Here is a 21,494-nt window from a genome sequence, read left to right as displayed (position 1 = left end):
TTTCAGTCTAGGAAGGAATGGTAGCCAAATGATGGAAGTGCATTTGATTGCAATTAAAGTAAAATGTTTGTCTTGGAGGTAATCTTTGCAGAAGAGCAAACTTTCTCCTTGGGGGAGAAAATGAGTACTGACAGTGAGTGAGTGAGTGAGTGAGTGAGTGAGTGAGTGAGTGAGTGAGTGAGTGAGTGAGTGAGTGAGTGAGTGAGTGTGTGTGTGTGTGTGTGTGTGTGTGAGAGAGAGAGAGATGTATTTTTTATTTTTTTATTATTAATAATTTTTATTATTAATAAGTTACAATCCTCTAATCACATAATAAAAAAGAAAAAAAGTAATAATTACCTATAAATACAGTTACACTTCCAATCATTTTCTTACCTATTAGTATACTACTAATATCTAAACATACATACATTTATTTATTTATTTATTTATTTATTTATTTATTTATTTATTTATTTATTTATTTATTTATTTATTTATTTGATTTATATCCCACCCATCTGGTATATTTATATATGTTCTACTTCTAACCCTACAGTTATTCAAACTAACGAACATTTCAGCCCATTTTCCAATTGGTCTCCTGCACCAGAGGCCAACAAGGGATTCCATACTTCCATAAATTTATCTTATTTTATTTCACCTCTATAGATTTTAATGCAATAGGTCAGTTTTTTTCCATCAGAGTCAGTCTCCATATTCTATTTTGAAATCTTTGCAAGGACCAGTCCTAAGCGTCCTTCCAGTGTTGGGCAATTTCACCACGGGCTCCTCCTAACATAATCGCAATTAGTTCTTCATTCACAATATTTTCATCCCCTCCCGTAAAATAGTGAAAAAAGTAGCAAAGTTTCATTTCAGATTGTTATTTTTCCTTTTGTTATACTCTCCAACCATTTAATTACCTCAGACTGAGAGAAAAAGATTTAAGGAACCTTTTCTGAGAATCTTTTGCTAGGTTGTTGGAGCGTTTTCAGCCTAATGGCAACACAATCAACCAGGACCTGGCTGTGCTCTCACTAGCTGTTAGAGAAGAAGTCTGTAAAATTCTGGCAATTGTTATAATTGTTACCATTCCCCGCACCCACTACTGTATCTCCTCTTCGTCCCCCATCACCCCTCTTCATTTTCTTGTCAAAAGCTCAAATCTATATTCCTTGATGTTATCGATTATTATAATTTAAATAATATAAATAACATATTTAACAATATAAATAACAGTTATAATAATAACTGTGTAAATAATAGAATAATAAAGAATAATAATCAATTCTTACTGCTGGAGACCCTTTCTGGAGTTTTCTATGTAGAGAATACACATAAATGGTTTACCATTCTCTTCTTCTGGGGGAATCCTGGGACTGTACAGCTTGCCCAAGGCCACACAGGCTGGCTCTTCTCTCTGGAGGCACAGTGGAGAATCGAACTCCCCCAACCCATTACTCTGCAGATTGATACTAAAACCAGTGAGCTGTCTAGCCAGCTTGTTTGTTATAACCAGATAGTTTTAAATAAAATTGAGAAAAGGACAATGAAAAATGGATATTGGAGGCTCTGTTTCTATATTGCAAATAATGTTTCACCGGAAATGAAATTGTATCGGCAAATAAAAGGTGGGACTGAGTCAGTGTTTCATTTCTGAGAAATGAGACTCAGGGTGTGGTCAAATGGAGGAAAAAATGTCCCAAATGTGGACCACCTGTGGAGCAGTTTAATGCAATCTATCTTCTGGCAATCACAAGCCAGAAGAGGAAATGCACTCCAGACAGACCCTGATCCATGTCTAAATTGGACCTTTTTTTGTATATAAACATTTTATTAGTTTTCAATCTATCTACATTGTTTGTGCTTATCAAACATCGTGTTACATGCTTTGCTTACAATTATTTGTTTTTTACATCTCAGTGTCTTCCCGGTTGTCCCCCCAAATTCCAGACATCTTTCAAACATTCAATCCATTCATGTACACATTTTAGTATATAATATGACTACTATCATAATATTACTCTCATATTGTATAATCTTCTCAAGGTCTTCTAATAACATTATTATTGAAAGTGGTTCCAGATCTAGTTCCAGCTTTATATCTAGTTCAGTTTACCTAAAATAAAAAACCGCCATATTACCTCTTTACCCTGATTAGGGCTCCCTTATTTCAATTTAAGTCTCCTTTTTAATATACAAAGTATACCCTTTAACTGTTCCCGATGTTAAATATATACATATTTTCAATATTAAGGGGCCCTAAATTGGACCTTTTTGATCCACCTTTGAGTCTTCTTCTTTTTGGGACCTTCCCCAACAAATGGAAGGGTTCTTTTAAGGGTGGTTGCTCTCATTAAAGCAACCTTTAATTGAACACTTTTCCAGTGTGTTCAGGGTTTGAACCTTTGCAGGTGCCTGATCGAACCCTTATAAAGGAAGAATATGCTTATGAAGACCAGCTGCAACACAAAGTAGGCTAGTTTGTAAATTACAGAAGTTGAGAACAACTCCTGGGATAACAATCATATACAGTCAGTACTTAATGGACTTCTAGTGACAAATTACCTGTAAAGTATAGGTCACGCCTTATTTCAGCCCACTTTTACACAACTTTCTTGTGCCATTTATGCATTTATTCATAAGCGTCTTTATTCATAAGGTCTTCATAAGCGTCTAGTGTGGCCTCCTCAGCCACACTAGACACTGTTCCAAGTCCTCCATACAGAGCACGCTACCATAGTCTTTCGAGACTGAAGGATGCCTACTATACTAATTAGGTACTGTATATCATATTCCATCTTCCCTTCAATGAATTCAGGGCAGTGTTCAGGGCAGGAAGTCAGCCCTCAAGAGAGTGATTGACTGGTCATCCAGTGAGTTTCAGGGCTCAACAGGAACTAGAATTTGGATTGTCCATGTCAACTTTCCAGCATCCTACTAACACTGTACACTGGCTGTCTAGAAATTCATCTGCAATTCCATCCGGAATAAATCAACTTTAGCCTAGCATGATACCACTAAGGATATATATTTTTGTCTGCGTGGAGAAATCTAGTTGCAGTTTTTCTTTACCGAGTTCAAATTCTGAGATGGAGAAAAAGAAGAAAAAGAAACTTTCAGTCACTATGAGCCGTGAGTCTTCCATGTTCAGACTGTTAACATGCTTGTTGATAACAACGAGCGTTGTGCAAGCAGCTTACAGCCAAAAAGTGAAAGTAATAGAGTGGAGAGGATTACAAAAAGGGACCGAGGGAGAGAGAGAGAGTGCACGTAGGAGGGTCCAAAGTAAGACAACTACCTTGTTGTCCAAAGCACATGTTAATTCAGCGGAGGAGATCAAAGCATGTGATGTCACTTTATAGAGAAACAGGTCGGGCAAGCCCAGGTAACTCAGGAAGTCAGTTTGCTAATTATCCGGAGAAGAAAGTAAGGTGTACAATTACACTGCTGCAGGAGGAAGTCAGGAGGTCAAACTTTCCCAGTAATAAGCTCAACTGGGCAGTGCCTGAATCCTGCAGAAAGAACCCACTGCCTTTCTCACACCCACACCATGGAGAAACTGGGAGAGAATGAAACATGCTTCCCAAACCTTCCCTTGCAAGGTAAGGTCCAAAGGAGAGATCAGCTTTATTGTCGTGAGGTACAGGGTTAGGATTAGAGGCAGTTAATGTTTAGCTGTCAGCAGCTCTAGGCAGGAACTGTCTGTCATAGGTGGTAGAGCTGTGCCTTTTCTCATGAGCGTGTGTGTTCTCAGGGGAAGAGGGGAAACCTCAATCTCTCTGTACAGTCTGTCTGCGCCCTTTGTTTTTCTTGGAAGTCCTTCTTTGGTTCAGAGAAGTTCATAAGAGCTGATCCGGCAGCATTTGAACGGAGCTGGGGCTGTGCCACGAAAGGATGAAATCCAGCATTAAGCTGCCAAAGGGGTAGCTGTCTCTGTTTGTTGCAGCTGTAAGCACGCAAAGCCACAAAGAGGCCTGTGTTAACCTCAAAGCCTAACACATTTATTATGGCAAAAGCTTACCCCAAAGAACCTTGTCATTTAAAGAGGAACAAATTTGTTAAGACAAAAGCTTATTTCACAGCTAAATTTGTGGATGTTCAATGCGCCGTAGGATTCTTCCTTCATTTAATTTCCAGTCGCTTGTGGATTTTTCAGGTCGTTTCATGTTTTGTCTTTTTCTTTTGTTATTTTTTTGCCGGGAGAGAGTTGTACAACGAGGCATTTGTTTTCCAATAAGGAAAATGTTAATGAGGACATAATGAAACAACATCCAGTAAAATATAAGCACTTGCAAGTAAATTGGTGCCTCTATCAATGGAAAAAAAATCGTTTGGCCTGTAACCATGCAACAGTTACTCAGCACAGCCAGTTAGCCTGGCTTTAAACGTGTCTGATTTTGCAGTAATCCTTATAGAGTTCAATATGTTCTGCTTCCAGGTAAGTAAGCCAAGGATCACAGCCTTTGACTCAAGGTCTTCAACCCCTCCCCCCCCATTTTGTTTAGAAAATGGTTAAGAGATTTAGAGAAATGTAGAAGGATATAAAAGAAAGTGTTGTTAAAAGACAGCTTAAGCATAATCCTTGGAAATTAAACTCCCAATACTTATGGAGACATTCAAGATAAAGGACGGTCATTTGAGAACTGAGGAACATCACTTAGGGAGAGTTTACTTCATGAGTGTGACATCAGATGATGACAGCTTGTGTAGGGAGTTTGTTTTATTTGTTCTCTGTTGACTGAAGAAAGGTAGGTTATGAGTCAAACATTTCTGGTTGAACCCCTGCAAATAAAAAACACCAGTAAGGATGGTACCTCCACTCGATGATCCATACGATTCCTTCCAGCACTGCAGTGCAACGTTTATTATATTATCATATACTACTATTTTGTTGATAGCTCACTGTCCCTGAAATATACTGAGCTGTCCTATACTGGTTTATTTGCAAGGGAGTCCAACACAGCTTATTATTTATCCCCTTTTGTACTGTACCATTTCTTTTTTATATATATATTGTTTTTCTTTGGTTAGATTATCCCTGCTGTCAAAGCAGTAAATGTATGATCCTCCATATAATGCCACTATTCAGACTTTATGATAAAACATAGCATGTTGTGTCCTTTACAGCCACTTCAGTTGCACTATGATAATTTAACGCAATATGTCTTACTGAACCCAGGTTCTCTAGAGTACCTTCTTGACTCGTTTGCTCCTTGCTGTTCCGGTTAAACGTATCCAGTGCTTTGTACGCTAACAGTCCTTGCAAGAGTCTTCAAAGAGAGATAATAGCTGAAAGGGATGCTCTAGTAGTTCAGTAGTTCTTAAAAGGAGTTGGAGCAATCTTGACTCCCTCCTCTGTCCCCTAAAATATAAGCACAGTCACTGGAAGCAATAGTTTCTCCCTGGCAGAAAGCTGTGTTTCATTTCTCAACTTAACGTGTTTACAGCTTCATCCTCCAGCATGACCCCAGAGTGCCTTGAGCAGAGGGCCTTCCTTGAAATGATAATCCACAGTTTCACAGATCTTACTCTTTAGATTAATTACCCTCAATTATTCTTTTCAGTAAACTTATTCCACCTCTCTTCTAAATCTCCCTAAGGTATATAACTGAGTCTGTTGTTGTTTCGTCTGCAATCCAGCCACGGGGAAAGGATGACAAAGTTAAGGTCTTTAAGGACTCGCTTCTCCACCCCCACCCCCATTCTGCCGTGTAATGGTCTGGTACAAACCCCTCAAAACTACAGGATCATGAGGAATATTCTTACGTAGATCTATTTATTGATGTAGGCCCTGCTTCTCTTAACAGTTGTAGAGCAGGCATAAATCAATGAGCAAAATCCTGTTCTGTAACTTTTTACCCGGAGCAACTTGGATCAGTCAATAGAAACATTTATGTTTTCTACACCCCCACCCCCGTTTTAAGTTCCGAAGCTCCCCCCAGGTTGCATTTTGTCCCGAAGAAGCCTTTGGGAGTCTCGGGATGAGGGGAGGGTGAGCCTTTAGAAGTCAAAAAATAGTTGCCAGATCAGTGGTAGTGATCTTGACCCCCGTGGCAGTGAACAAGTGGCAATTTGACTTGTGGCGAATGCAAGGTCATGCAATAGAATTTTGTACAATATGGGAAATATATGCCAGCATTAGCTTTTACGTGGATTTCTGCCTGTCACGTAGATTTTTAAAGCCTTGTTCCCATTGAGGTGACCACCCTGTCTCTCAACAGGCCATTTCTGACTGTCGCTGTGAGTGTTTCAAATACTTCTCCGGAAAGTGGCTCTGTTCAGATTTCATGATAGCCTTGTTCTACTGACCCTGGTCAGTACAGCAAAAATAAAAACAAGGGCACCATAGGAAGAAAGGGCAACATGTAAGCAAAAGTATAAAGTGGACCCATTTCTGTAATGGTAAGCCATTGTGTGTATGTGTGTGTGTGTGTGTGTCTGTGTCTGTGTGTCTGTGTGTTTTGCAAGTTCTCCATACAGAAAAAATTAGCATAATAAGTAAAAAAGCTAGGATAGCATTCTTCTTCTTGATGTCTAGTGTTTAGTGTGAGGTACCAGTAGGTTTGTATTTTCGAAGGCTTTCACAGCTGGGATCCGATGGTTGTTGTGAGTTTTTCGGGCTCTTTGGCTGTGTTCTGAAGGTTGTTCTTCCTGACGTTTCGCCAGTCTCTGTGGCCGGCATCTTCAGAGGACTGGAGCAGGAACTCAGTCCATGCTCTGTAGCTCTGTAGTCCATACTCCAGTCCTCTGAAGATGCCGGCCACCGAGACTGGCGAAACATCAGGAAGAGCAACCTTCAGAACAAGGCCAAAGAGCTCGAAAAACCCACAACAACCATGAGGTAGGTTTGTTTCCCTGTTTGGTGCAGCTTGTTGTTTGAAAACAGTTAAGGTATAACACCTGGATATGAATAAATAGAAATGGATCAGTCCCCATTAGCTACAGGTTATTGTGAACTTCAGGGCGCAAGCAATGAACATCCTTGCTTCATAAGAGTTTTGATATCTTTATCTACCTCAAACATTAGTTAGCACAGCTGTGTACTTGCAAGCCTTGTTTCCCTCTTTTCAGTGTTTGCTTCCTGTAAGAACTCTCCTTTGTTCAAGTGGCAGACATGCATATTGCAACACAGCTATCTAAGAGAATACTGTATAACTATTACTTTCTCCTTGTGCGAGTTCTGCCTTCTTTGTGCATGTGTGCTGGATTAACATCAAGTATTAAGTGCCAAGTTGCGTACTCCTGTTCTGTACGGCCGACCCTATAATTTTTTTTTCCAGCTCCTATTTCACCATATGCCTTGTGAACAGTATCATTGAACTTGTTCTGTTGCTGTATGGCTCATCTTAAGAAGCTTCATGGTGGCTGACAAAATAAAGCCTTCTGTTCATGACAAATGATCTGGGACAGGTGTCTACAAAACCGTTTGTTTGGTAACCTGCAGGTTGGCAATGCAGATTGCTTCTTGGCAACCAGGAAAGCTTGACAGGAGCTTGACAGATGTCCCCATGACTCATGTTAGTACTCGCAGGGAGACAAATTGATAAGGGTAGGGGCTAATAACACCTTTTGGCTTGCTGCATATGTAATACCTTGTCTATGAGCAAGGGCGTAACAGGAGGTGGGAATCCCCAGTTACTTGGAAGCAACATAAACCATTATTGATCTTCGTTTATAGAGAAGTTGGGAAAACCCATGACTTGATTGGACCAAGGGTCTATTTAAGTCTCGTATTCTCTTCTCATAGTGGCCAACCAGACAACTATGGAAAACCAATAACAGATTCCACACACACCCTCATTTTTAATGAATACTAATTCCCACTGACAGAAATGTGTTTGTGTATATTTTTCAATTATATGCATTTTAGTCATTTCTGTTTTTAAAACATACACAGTCTTATTCCCTAAAGCACACCACTCTTATAAATAGCAAGGTGTCCTTTGTCCTACAGTGAATCTGAAGAAGTGTGAAATTTATGCTTACATGAAGAGCTTTTGAATCAAATGAAATGCTTCTCCGTCTCTTTTTGTTACATGTCATCAATTCACTTCTTAATAGGGGTTTCAAGGTATGTGACATGTTCAAGGACTGCTTTACCATTGCTACCTCCCCCTGCTGTGAGTGTTCATGCCTGAGTGGGGCTTTGAACTCAGGTTGCCTACATTCTAGTCTGACGCTATCCACTGTGCTCTATTGGCCCTCTTTCCATCACTCTTTAGGCCTTAATAATTATGCTATGGTGTTGCAGTTCCTCTAAATCCTTAATTTCACAGCTTCTGTACACTTGACTCAGTCCTATGCCCAGATGCCTTGGTTTCATCAGCAGTTGTCAGTGTATTTTCATAGTAGAATGCCAGCTATGCCTATTTCCCCAAGATGTCTGATCTGGCCAATGCCTTCATTACATCTTGCTGGATTCATGTAAGACAGTCTATAATGGTGCTGCCTTTGGCAGAATATATCGTATGAAAAGCCGGACTAGAATCAGATGAAGGAGGAGTTCATTTTTTTCCATTGGTGGAAGAAACATGAAATATTTAAGATATGCAAATGACTCCCTATTATTGGCAGAAAGCAGCAATGATTTGACATGACTTCTGATGAGAGTGAAAGAAGAAAATGACAAAGCTGTAATGGAACATTAAGACAAAAAATCATGACTACAGAAGAACTGCACAGCTTTAATGTTGACAATGAAGAAAGTGAAATGATCAATGAAGGTGTTTGAAAGTTCCATCAATGAAGGAACTAGAAGAGATTATTAATTGTAAGGATGTATCTCTGGAGACCAAGGCCAAGATCATCCACAATTTATTTCTAAGTTTAAAAAACAAAATTATAAATTTGGAGAGAATTAAACACTACTGTGTTTATGCACATCATCTGCATAGAGTAGTATTGGGATGGGACGAGTTCCCAATTTGGGAGGGTGGCCATCGAAGTTTGTCAAAAAAAAAAAAGGGAGCAAGATCATTCATAAAAAGATTAAACAGCAAGGGAGCCAGAATGCAGCCTTATTTCACTCCTTTGTTCATTAAGACCTGGTTGGTTACTTCCACTCTTCGTGAAAGTCGAATTTGGCATGTTGTAGCAGAGCATAAACCTTTTATGAGGAGGAGCAGTCTTTTATCAATGTCCAAATTTTCCAATTTGTCCCATAAAAGTTGTCTATCTATTGAATCAAAAGCTCCTTTTAAATCATACATAGAAGGCCATATACAGCTTGATATTAGCATATTTTAATGCTTTATTAATAAGGTGTGAGAGTATCAAGCAGTTGTTGATTGTGGACTTGCCTTTCCAAAAAACAGCTTGCTTGGGGCCAAGAATAGATTGATTGCCAGTCCAAGAGGTGAGTTTGCTTAATATGTATGCATATATGTATATATGTATGGATTGTAGTTAGTTGTATCTTCACCTGTATGAAGATCACATCTACTCGTTATGCTGCCTGACTGCTGTAAATATTGCTGTAAATACACGTTGCTGAAGGAAATGCTGCTGGACTATGTGTGAGTTATTCCTGGACTGCCTGAACCGCCAATTACTTTGCTAAAACCATGATTTCCGCTAAGAAAGCTGACAAACACAACTGACTAAAATGTCAAGGGGAACCTTTACCTTTTACCTTAAGGAATTGGGCACCAGTGTCATGACTCATTGTTGCATAAGCTGCAACAAGCAGTGGTACAGTCTTGGGCAGTAAAACAAACACAAACTTGGGGAGGTTGAACCTTCCAAATACCCTAGCAGTAGCACAGAGGTCAAGAAAACTCTCCATATTTCAAAGCCTAGCAAAAATGTTGGAAACGTCTGCAGCTGTTGAGCAAATTCTCCCACTCCTCTGATTACAAACCAATATAGTTTACCCGCACACCATTTTGATCATCATACCACTTAGTTACTCAGATTTTATCTGAATTTTGGACCTACTTACCAGATCATTGTCATACTAATTTTCCATAAGCAGCTGCCTTGCTCCCAACCCTTGTTTGCCACAGCTATGTGACATCACAAACATCTACCTCTGGATCACCAGTTCTGACCCTAAGATCTTAGGGAGTGAGATGGTTTGACCTAGTATTGCTAGCTCAGAGCCAGCTAGCGATTCACAGTGTCGTTCTACGATTGTGACAATCTGTTTCACATAAGAAATGTAAGGCGGGTAAAACTTGTCTTTGAGGAAGCATGATAATGATAGAAGACTCTGTCTCTAATGTACAAATCTTTCAAGGTTTGTTTTATGCACAGATACAACTTGAAAGCACAGTCGTGCCTGTTAGATCTGATTCCTTGCCAATGATGTGTGCCATATAACTTGTGTGTTTAGCCATGTGAAGGAGCTGTACTCACATTATCACATTATCAAGGTACATAGGAGGGCATCTACATCCAAGAGAAATGCAGATTTCTGCCCATATGGAGGAGCCTTTAATGAGCATTCCAGTAAGAGTGAAGGATGGTTTCATTCTGCCTGCAAAAACATATGAGTAGTGACATTAATACAGACGTCGTAAGCAATGGGCAAGAGCTTGATGGTATGAACATATAAACATGTAATACGTGCTTTCTCCATCTAAACCTTCCAATAATCTGTGCAAACAGAGCCTCTGTATGCCCTGGCAGAATGTACGTCTGCGAAATTTAGGGCCTCTAGTTTGGCCCAGTGGCTCAGTCTTGCAAGTGGCTGCAAGTGTTTGTACACGCTTGCAGTCTGTACATGTGAAGGGTCTGTTTGCCCAGTCTGTCAAATTCTTATCTTGATCAAGAGAAGTTCTGTCTTAATAAGTCCACACCCTACCCATATGTGTCCATGCACATGGAAGCTGTGGTGTGTGAAAAAGTATGTGAGTATCGAGGGGAACATTTGTTCTTACATTCACTTATTTATTTTAGCCGATTTCATCTTTTCGCCTCCTGAAGCAATTTTTTTTCAGACTGTGGGGGGGGGAGGTGATGGGGAGTTTCATTGCCACCTGGCTTAATGCGAAGCCTAAAGCAAGCAGGGTGTGGATTTTGGAACAGGTAGAAAGTAAATGCTGAAGAATAGGTCTTTTGATGCTGACTTGTTTCAAATTGGCACATAATTCAAAGAGTGCATGCATCTGAGGAAGCTGAAATAATTGCTTTTTAACACTTGCAGAGTTGATTGCCTTCACTTGCAAATTGCACCTTTGGACCTACATTTTCTTCTTTATTCGCTTGCCATTATGTGGCAGGAATAGCAGGTCCTACTTAGAAGTGGGAAAATCTGTCAGTTTTAGTTCTGCTTAGTTTCTTAATTTTCTGGCCTTCAGTTCATTCCAGCCTGATCCCATGCCATTTAATTTGAATTCATTTTCACATGTATTTTCTAATGTACCTGTTAATGTATGCATCGGTGTGTGTATTGTCCCTAAGATTCACATTTTTACAAGGATTTTCCTGTCATTCAATCCATGCCATAGAATCACAGAATAATGGAGTCGGAAGGAGTGGGTAAGGCCATCAGATCCAACCCCCTGCTCAATGTAAGAATCCGAGTCAAAGTATTGAGGGTTGCCTACCTTTCTTTTGAATGCTGCCAGTGAGGTAATTAGTCCCACTGTCATACAGCTATCCAGTTAGAAAGTCTTTTTCCTGATATTCAACCAAACTCTTGCTTCCAGTAACTTAAATCCATTATTCTGTGTCCCGCATACTGGCATGACTGAGAACAGATACTGTCCTTCCTTTGTATGACAACCTTTCAAATATTTGAAGAGTGTTATTATATCTCGCTTTAGTCATCTTTTCCTAAGGCTAATCATGCCCAGTTCTTTCAGTCTCTCCTCATAGTGCTTGGTTTACAATCCCCTGATTATCCTTGCTGCCCTCCTCTGAACTTGTTCCAGTTTGTCTGCATCTTTCTTAAAGTGTGGTGTCTAAAACTGGGCAGAGTACTCAAGATGATGCCTAACCAGTCTGAATAGAGGGAGACTAGTACCTCCTGGGATTTGGAGAGTGTAATTCTGTTAATGTAGCCTAAAATCACATTTGTGTTTTTTGTAGCAGCATCATATTATAGGCTCATATTCATCTTGCGATGTACAATTCCAAGATACTTCTTTGATCTAGTATTGAGGCAAGTGTCCCTCATTTTGTAACTGTGTATTTGGTTTATTTTTCCTAGGTGTAGAACTTTTCACTTATACCAGTCACATTTCATTCTGTGGTCTTCAGCTCAGTCCTTGAGGCTATCAAAATCTTGGTCTTTCAGGATCTTTGCTATTCCACCCAGTTCTGTGTCCTCTGCAAATTTGATGGGCATCCCCTTCACCTCCTCATCCAAGTCATTCATAGCAATGTTCAAGAGCACAGGGTGCATGCAGGCTTGAGCCTTGTGGTTCTTCACTTGTTACTTCCTCTCAATTTCAGATAGAGCCTTTGATAAGCAGTCTTTGAGTACAGATCTATAACCAACAATGTATCTACCTGATAGTTGTTCTATCCAACCTATACTTAGTTAGCTTGCTAATCAGAACAGCATGTACACTTTGTCAAAGGATTTGCTGGAGTCAAGATATATTACATCTACAGCATACCCACCCTCTGCCGGAGATATTACCCAGTCAGAAAATAAGATAGGATTACTCAGGCAAGATATGTTCTTCACATATCTGTGTTGGCTTCTAGTTGTTACTATATTATTTTCAAGTTGCTTGTGAAGTAACCCTTTATAATCTACTTCAACATTGCCCCCTTTTTTAACATAGAGCCGACATTAGCCCTTCTCCGATCATCTAGTACTTCACCCATCCTCCATGATTTCAAGAAAATAATAGACAGTCATTCTGAGAGCTCTTCAGCCAGTTTCTTCAAATGATGTGTTCTATTTCCAGCAATGTATGCATGCATTTGGGAGTGAGGATGGAGTGTACATTTTCCCAAAACATATTTTTATATGTGTTTTTAGACTGGAGAACTATACTGCACAAGTATAGAGAAGTGTAAATTTTAGTGCAAAACTAAATCTAATTCATTCATTCATTCATTCACTCACTCACTCACTTTGGCTGAATTTCTGTTGCTCTGCATAGTCACTTGCACTAGAGTACAACCATTGAATCAATAGGGATGTGGTGAGACAACTGTCTAAATTCACTGGCTGACCAAAGATTCAAACTCAGATCCTTTGAGAGTTATTTGTTTGAGTGCCCACTTAAATTGCAGGAATGGGAAGGAGCATAGTGTGGAAAACTTCCATATGCCATGGGAAATTCTGCCTGTAATAGAATACACATTATGAAACCCAGGGCTGGCCTAAGATATTTTGCTTCTTGTAGCAAAGATGTTAGTCCTCCACACTCCATTCCACACAAAGAAGCTGATTGGATTTGCAGTTAGATCACGCTTCAATGCTGACAATTTAATGTGTAACTGTTGCATATTTTCTCGGAATTATATTTCCTTTTTAAACTCAATTTACTATTCTTTTAAAAATCAAATACTCTGCTAGATGAAATTATAATAATACTTACAAATTTTCTTTTCCTTGACAAAAATGGATGCCTCGACTCATTGAGATATCCCATTGAAAAAATGATCAACCACTGAAAGATGGTGCTGCACTTGAAAAAGAATGCAAATGTCAAACTTTTTTTTATCAATCTAAGTATCAGCTAAAAAGACCCCTGTGTTTTGCACAAAATATGTGTTTTGCATAGGAAAGATTATGTTTGGTTCACAATGCAAGGATTTCTACAGAAAAACACTCCTTTTTTTTAAATTTAAAAAGTGCCGAAATGCCCCAAATCCACAAAACCACTCTTAATCAAGTCCAGTGGGGAGAAAACATCTGAAATGTTGTATTCTCATAAGCAAGACAAAACATGAACAAATATTTGTCTCCCTCCACATTTGCCAAGGGTGAAAGCTAGTAGGCAACTGCAACATGTTAGCTTAGGAAATACAGTTCAGATCTGCTCAGTTTGGAATATTTTCAAGATAAAATTTCTTAAGATCCTTAGCCTCAGTGCACACATTTGCAGTAGAATAGAAATTTGAAGGTATGGGGTGTAAGAAAACTCTTAGTGTGCTGTGACAAACAAGTGAATTAAATAATTTATAGTGACAGGCTGTTTCAAGGTAAATGAGGAAAGCTTTCGGCAATGTGTAATAGAATTGGGGCGGGAGGTCCAGGCAGTGACCTTATTCCTGTTGAGTTTTGTATGGCTGCACAGCAAAAAAAAATGCAGCACTTTATATATGCATACAGTGAGGTCTCTACTTAAGAACGTAATCCGTATTGGAAGGTGGTTCTCAAGTTGAAAAGTTCTTATGTTGAATCTGCATTTCCCATAGGAATGCATTGAAAACCATTTAATCTGTATCTGCTCTTTTCCGTCCATAGAAACTACAGTGGAACCTCTACTTAAGAACTTAATCCGTTTTGGAATGGTGTTCTTAAGTTGAAACGTTCTTAAGTTGAAGCAAAATTTCCCATAGGAATGGACTGAAAACCAATTAATCCGTTCTGGCTGTTTTTTTGTTATGTAGAGGTGCGTTCGTACATTGAAGCATTAGTTCCCATAGGAACTAATGCAAAGCTGGTTAATACGTACTCTACCACTAGGGGGAGAATTTTTTTAACCTAAGATGACCTAAGGTTAAAAAAAGAGCAGGAAAGTTTTTTTTTCTTGTTCTTATCTTGGATTTCTGTTCTCAAGTAGAAGCAAAATTTAGCAAATGGAGCTGTTCTTAAGTTGGATTGTTCTTAAGTAGAGACGTTCTTAAGTAGAGACACCACTGTAATTGAAAAGCAAAATACCTCAGAGTGAAGAAGGTTAAGCACCTAGTGGTGGCAAGGAAAGAAATCTGTTGATTTAGGTTTCCTAAAGAACTAGAGAGGTTTTCCTAAATAATTTTGTTCTTCTAAAGGGGACCACGTGACCACCTGTGTTAGTAATTATTCTATGAAAAGCATGCTGGATTGCTTGCTACATGTTTCAACAATCCCTTGGTATAAAATAGGGCTGTCCTTAGATGTTTATGGGAAATGTTGGAAGATTTTGGGTTTGTTCTGAGCATATTTAACTTCAGGGACCCAAAAACTACCAAAGAAAGAAAATCTTACTTTTGGGCCCTGGGGTTTATCTGCTCCCTAGTCATTTGGGAGAGCAAATAGGCCTTATGCCTTAGGCCAGAAGGCAGACACAGCACACTTTCTCTTTTCTGTTGTAGGAAAAGAGGATAAGGGGATGCCATGACAGGGAAGTAACTCTCTAAGAAACATAGGGTGGGGTAGTGGAGGAGACCTTTCTTCTCTCCACACAGTGAGATTTCTCTGCATAATGCTTTTTTTAATTATTTTTTTATTATTATTTTTTGTTGGTTGGTTGATTGGTTTGTTTTGGTTTTGGGAAATCTCATGGGGTTTCTGGGGTGTTTAAAGCTTTTTTTTTTGAATAAATGTCAATCTCTGCAGAATTATTAGGAATTAGTAGTATTGCCGTTCTTGAAGAAATATGACATCTTTCCTGCAAAAGCTTCCATGCAAAGGTCATTGAGCTGCACATTAATTCTTCAAATGCAGGGGCAGGTGATACTTTTAATTGACCAGTAAGAAGAATTCCCCACACACCAGTGAGAATATTATATATATTATATTATATATATAATATTCTCACTGGTGTGTGGAGAATTCTCAGTGTGATAAAACTTGGAAAAAAATGACAAGAACCAAGAGGAAGCCAAGAAGGGCTCCTATGGGTTAGTAAAAAAATGTTTGCATGTTGTATTTTGTAATGACACCTGTGTGGCAGAGGGTGCTGTGGGGCCATAGGGAATGAGAAGCCCTAACTGTGTGAAAGCAATATGGAAAGGTATTGGCTTTAGTTCATGAGACAAGTATAGAGTCTGAGAAGAACACGACTGTTTCACAAGGAATCACCTCTCAAGTAAGGGGTCCTATGCAGTGTTCTGCCTTGAAATTTTCCTCTCATGAGAACAACTTGACTCAGGTCAACATGTAGGATTGATGAAGGCTACTTGTAGCCTCAGAAAGATGAGATCTTAGATCTTCTAACAGTTTGGCATGAAGGCCTGGCATAGCTGAGTACCTCTTGATATAGTCCATGCCATAGCAGGGGACCTTCTGACAAGAATGTTCCTGTGACACGATGGTTGATAAGACCTGGTTTAGCAATCTGTTTTGAGACATAATTTGAAGTGTCATTTATGACCTATAAAACTGAAGTGTCATCTATGATATTTGGGCACTTACTTTGGCCCAACATGGGTATGGCGCTTTGGAAAATAAAGTAGACAGGTGCTCTCTTTATTGAAGGTTTGGTATCAATAATAAAATATTAGTTTTCTCCTAGGCTTTTTGCACTGGGTGATTTCAGATGTGAAGGAAAGAATTTAATTTGTTCTCCAGATGGTGGTAAATTTTTTGTTTGTTTAAATTTTGTGTCCCACTCACAAATGTTGTATAGTATTGAATTACTCCACTTTAATTTGGGTTTTTATTTGTGCTTGTTCTTTTGATATCTTTATTTTTGTCTTGCAAATTACTTTCAAGAGCCTGACAAGATCAGGGATATGCATATTGTAAATAAGTAATATAAATCATATCTCTCTCTCTCTTTCTCTCTCTCTCTCTCTCTGTGTGTGTGTTTGTGTATGTATGTTTGGATACTCCCGTCCATATATTGGATTTATGTTGTCTTGCAGAAATAGATGGCAAGGGTTTTCTCTCTTTTCTGGTGAATAGCCCTCTTGATGCTTCTGCTTAGCATATGCTTTTGTGCCGTGGAAAGCTTTTCCTTTGGATTTAAAACCAAATAGGCTATCTGCTTTGATTTCACTAACTGTTCAGTGAACAGGCATGGCATGAGATCCTGGTTTTGGCATGACTGAAACAAAACCAAGCCTAATTGGCAAATCGCAATGAAGCCTGAAAAATATTGATTTTCCAGGTGGGAAAACCAAGGCACAATGAGGTTAACTCTTTTGCCCAAAGAGACACAGTGTGTCAGATGTAAAGGGCTGGAAATAGACCTGGAGAACTCTAGCTTTCCCATTTGGTCCTCCCATGCTTATTCGGATTTAGGAGCCTTTCCAATATTCACAGGTGTGCCTGCCTGATTGTTTCTCAGCATAAAGTGCCTGCTAATGCAGGGAGAGGCAGCATCCCAGTGTGCAGTGAAAAGGAAGAAAGAAGTGGATTGAATGGGTTTGCGGGGTGTGGGAGTCTAGTGTTAAAAATGGGTTATCCATTGACGTTTGTAATAATCCTTGCACCCTTACCAAACAACGAACTATTCAAGACATATTCAAATAACTTTTAGAATAGATAAGACCTGGAACAAATGCTTAAAAACACCCTGTCAATCTACAGACCTGCTAAATGGAATTATGATACACAAATCCGTGAAGCTGCCTTATATCATGGCTAGTATCATTCCATCTAGCCAGCATTATCTACACTATTTCGGCAGTGACTCAGGTAGCATGTATTTACATAGAAGACGGTCTTATATCCAGGCAGACTCTTCCTCAGCCTCCATTTTCTCTACTTTGATTAGCAGCAGCACTCCAGGGTCTCCAGAAGAGATTATTGATATAAACTAAAAAAAAATTAAAAGGGGGCAGGCAGTGGTCTAGGCCACATGGAATCCCTAGTAGTGAAAAGACACGTTGAGGACTCTGGATCTCCCATCGTTTTAAAAAAGCCTTCCCCTTCTCCTGGTGCCCTATAAAGAATGAGGGGGGCAATTCAATCAATGAGGGACACAGTCTCTCTCTCTCTCCCTCTGTCCCTCCAAAAGTAGACACAGTTGAAGGAATTGACGGCAAATGACAAAATGGCCCCTTCCTTTTCATCTTTTTTAAATCTTCTCCACGAGTCTGCTTGAGGCATTCAGTTTGCATTTAATACTGCTCTCTTTCTCTGTCTGTAACACACGGACACCAGTGAAAGTTCAAGCCTCGTTTCCCTGCACACACAACCTCTTTTCCAAAATAGTTAAATATAGGTAATTCGGGAAAAGTATAATGTTTGGCGTATGACTGTTGACTTTTTACGTTAATCAATTCCAATCTTTTTAATGGATTTCCCCCATCTATATAATATCATACTTCTCAGGAGAGAGCACGTCTGGGACTATTTTGGCCTCCTAAGTGCTTTTATAATGATAGCAACGGAGACATGTTTGTGAAAAATAGTGTCTTCAAACTGCTCATCCATGTGGCTTTTCCTTTTTATTGCCGCTTCCATGAAAAGGTTACTATCAGGCTTTTAAAACTCCAAAGGAAGCCACGAGTTTGAGTTTAAAAGAGCTGAGCAGGGCAGTTGAAGATCGGACCTTTCGAAGATCGCTTATTCATAGGGTCCACCATGAGTTGGAGGTGATTTGATGAAACCTAACAGCAGAGAATTTCAAGGATTTCTGGAAACTTCAAAGAAAAAAGGTCATGTTCTTCTTTTTAACATGCCATCAAACCACATCCAAAGTATGGCAAAATTATAGGGTCTTCAGGGTATGCGAGATATTTAAGGACTGCTTTTACCAGTGTCACTCCCTAGTGAGTTTCCATGACTGAGCAGGGAATTTGACCCCAGATCTCTTTCGCCACTACACTATATTGATTATCAAAAATAGCATAATAATGATCTGAAAGATGCTCTGTGTTGCAAATTATCTCACCTATTGAAATGTTTACATGTCTGTGTATGCCTTTGTTTGTGTGCATACTAGAATCCCCTGTGTCAATCTCTCTATCTGGGATTTATTGATTAAAATCTTCCTCTGCAGGATTTTCTTACAGTTAGTACTTCTATGAGGTTTGATGCTTACCTTTCTCTTGGAAAGTACAGATCACTTTTGAAGAAATTGCTCAGAAGGACATTTTCTAGATCAAGAGTGAGGAACCTGGGACTATTGGAGTCATAGCCTGAAGTGTCTGGTGACCATAGGCTGCCACTCCTATGCTAAGCATAGGGAGTGTTTCAGAAAAGGTTATGTTCTTTCCCCTCACACTATCCTAGGTAAAGGTAAAGGTTCCCCTTGACAATTTTTGTCCAGTCGTGTTCGACTCTAGGGGGCGGTGCTCATACCCGTTTCCAAGCCATAGAGCCAGCGTTTGTCCAAAGACAATCTTCCGTGGTCACATGCCCAGTGTGACTTAGACACGGAACGCTGTTACCTTCCCACTGAGGTGGTCCCTATTTATCTACTTGCATCTGCATGCTTTCGAACTGCTAGGCTGGCGGGAGCTGGGACAAGCGATGGGCACTCACTCCGTCGTGTGGATTCGATCTTACGACTGCAGATCTATCTACAGATCTTCAAAATCTGCTCCATAGCCTTGCAGGATGCTCTGGACGTCATGGGCTTTTCCAGTCTTTAAAGAAAAGCAAGTGAAAAATCCTGCACCTAACTAAACATATTTATTATGTTCCAGTCTACCTTTCCCTTGAAGATGGATATGCACATTTTCCAATGGGCAGGATTGAGCTTCAGTGGGCTGCTTACTATTGAAATTTTGCAAGCATGTACTTGACTCCTCTCTCTCTCTCCGTCTCAATCTCTGTGAATTTTGTATCCCAGTTTGCAGCTTCAAAGCATAAAGATACCTCATAAAATTTACTTATACGCTTTTAAAAACTTCAGCCAGCAGCTCCAAGCCGAAGCATGACCTGATACATACCACCACCGCTTCCCAATAATACATTGAGTTGTCTCGTAGCAAGTTTCTGATCTGCCCACGTTTTACTCAGGGCTGTGACATGAAAGGTACTGTTATTTTTATGAGTGTTCTATTCAAACATGGTCATTGCTGCTTTTGTACGTCTCCTGCATGCTTTCTAATGATCTCACACATCTCCATATTGCTGTATTAAAACCCTGTGGGAAACAGCCCTCTCTTACCACAGTGTCAGCATGTGGAGAGTTGCTAACAAAGCATAACAGAGCCTTCTTTTCTTTATTTCCAGCTCCCAAGCAACCTGCTCTCCTCTACCTCAGTCCCTTTGTCCAGGCACAAGATGTGTGTCAAATTTTTACAAGGAAAATGGGAGATCCTGCAGATTGCCTGAATGATCTGCCTGTCCGCTTCCCATAATCGTCAGGTTGGCCAGTTTGAGAGACAAAGATGGCAGCTAAGCAGTCCTTTGTTCTGGTTAAGAAAGCTTTTTTTCCCCCATATCTCTGAGGGCTGTAAACTTTGGTCTGGGCAGATGGAGCTTGTCTGGTGGCATGATGGCTGTAATTTTGTGGGTCCGTTATCTCCCCAGAAAACACTGGGCATTTCAGGATTCTATTATTTTTTTAATAAAATGTTCAGAAAACCACTTAAGGACACTTAATGTTTAAACATATGTGAAGCTGAAATAGTTCAGAAATATACTGATGTGTCTACACCAAAGAACAAATATTGTATAGATATAAATGCCAGCTAGTGGACAGTAGATAGGGCTGTGGGACAACTTAGTTGCCTCCATATTTTTATTGCAAGATGACACAATTTACTCCACTTAAACACATATTAATGTATCTTGCTTTTGTTTACCAGTCCTAAGGCATGAATCTGAAATGAGTAACATAGGACACAAGAAGCTCCCTTGGTCTGTTATTGTCAATGCTGTGTCAGGTTGACATTTCTCCTGTTCCTATGGGATGGCATCAGGAATGGAACCTGTCTCTTTCTACATGCAAAGTAGATGGCCTGCTACTGTGGCAGGCCCTTCTCTCTTGTTTGGCATGAAGAAATGCAGAGTACATTTTGGCATGTGGTTAGCTGATGGCTAACTGTTGATAGAGACTATGGTTCCCACTGTTAGAGATGGGGGGAAGCATATTTTATATAGTTTCCAACATTTTGACTAAAAAACCCCAAATCCTCAGATTTTTTCCATGCAAAATATAAACAGATTTGCAAATGTTGACAAATTCTTCAAAAATGAGCAGGTTTTTTTTGTAGTGACCATTTCAAATTGGTACAGCGGTTTGTGGCAGGGAAAGGACCATGTTGTACCTTCCTGAAATATAGATGTTAAAGATGAAAAGTCTCTCAACAGCAACAACAAAAAGGGCAGCAATCATAATTCATCCCTACAAACATGGTTGGACGTAGAGGAAATCTAATCCACACATGTTAAAAACACCAAGCCTTGGGACTGGATGGATGAATCTATGTTTCAATATCTCCTACATTCCTGTTCCTCTCATCTAAGATTCTTTCCATCCGAATGTGAAGGAATTTGTGGATGTTGGTAAATCTATATCAAAAAAGGCATTGAAATGCTAACTTCACCAATTCCTATCCACTATATTCTTCATAGTTAACTTAACCTACTAAGGTGATACATTTTACATGTGGAGGCAGCTTAGGGAAGTGCATCTAATTTACTTGTAGAAGATCCCCACAATGCCTAGATATGATTAGAAACCCCTATGTGAAAACTTGCTTTGAGCATTGATGGTATTAAACTAGATGAACCAATGATCTACTTCATATAAAGCAGCTTTCTATGTTCTTAT

The 21,494-nt window shown here is 39.5% G+C and overlaps 1 protein-coding gene across 2 annotated transcripts in view; it reads left to right on the top strand.

The window, feature by feature from the left end:
- NAALADL2 (N-acetylated alpha-linked acidic dipeptidase like 2) overlaps positions 1-21,494 on the top strand; it is a 988,342-nt gene that overhangs the window by 294,860 nt on the left and 671,988 nt on the right. Inside the window, exon 1 of one of the 2 annotated variants that reach the window (XM_072996217.2) lies at positions 2,826-3,587. The exons of the other annotated variant lie outside the window; for it this stretch is intronic. Within the exon in view, the coding sequence (XP_072852318.2) occupies positions 3,536-3,587 (52 nt within the window). The 5' untranslated portion in view covers positions 2,826-3,535. Of the gene's footprint in view, positions 1-2,825; positions 3,588-21,494 lie in introns of those variants that run through there. 2 annotated transcript variants of the gene reach the window in all.

Source organism: Pogona vitticeps, chromosome 3, assembly GCF_051106095.1.
Source record: "Pogona vitticeps strain Pit_001003342236 chromosome 3, PviZW2.1, whole genome shotgun sequence".
Classification (NCBI taxonomy): domain Eukaryota; kingdom Metazoa; phylum Chordata; class Lepidosauria; order Squamata; family Agamidae; genus Pogona; species Pogona vitticeps.
This window is presented reverse-complemented; position numbering and strand designations above follow the sequence as displayed.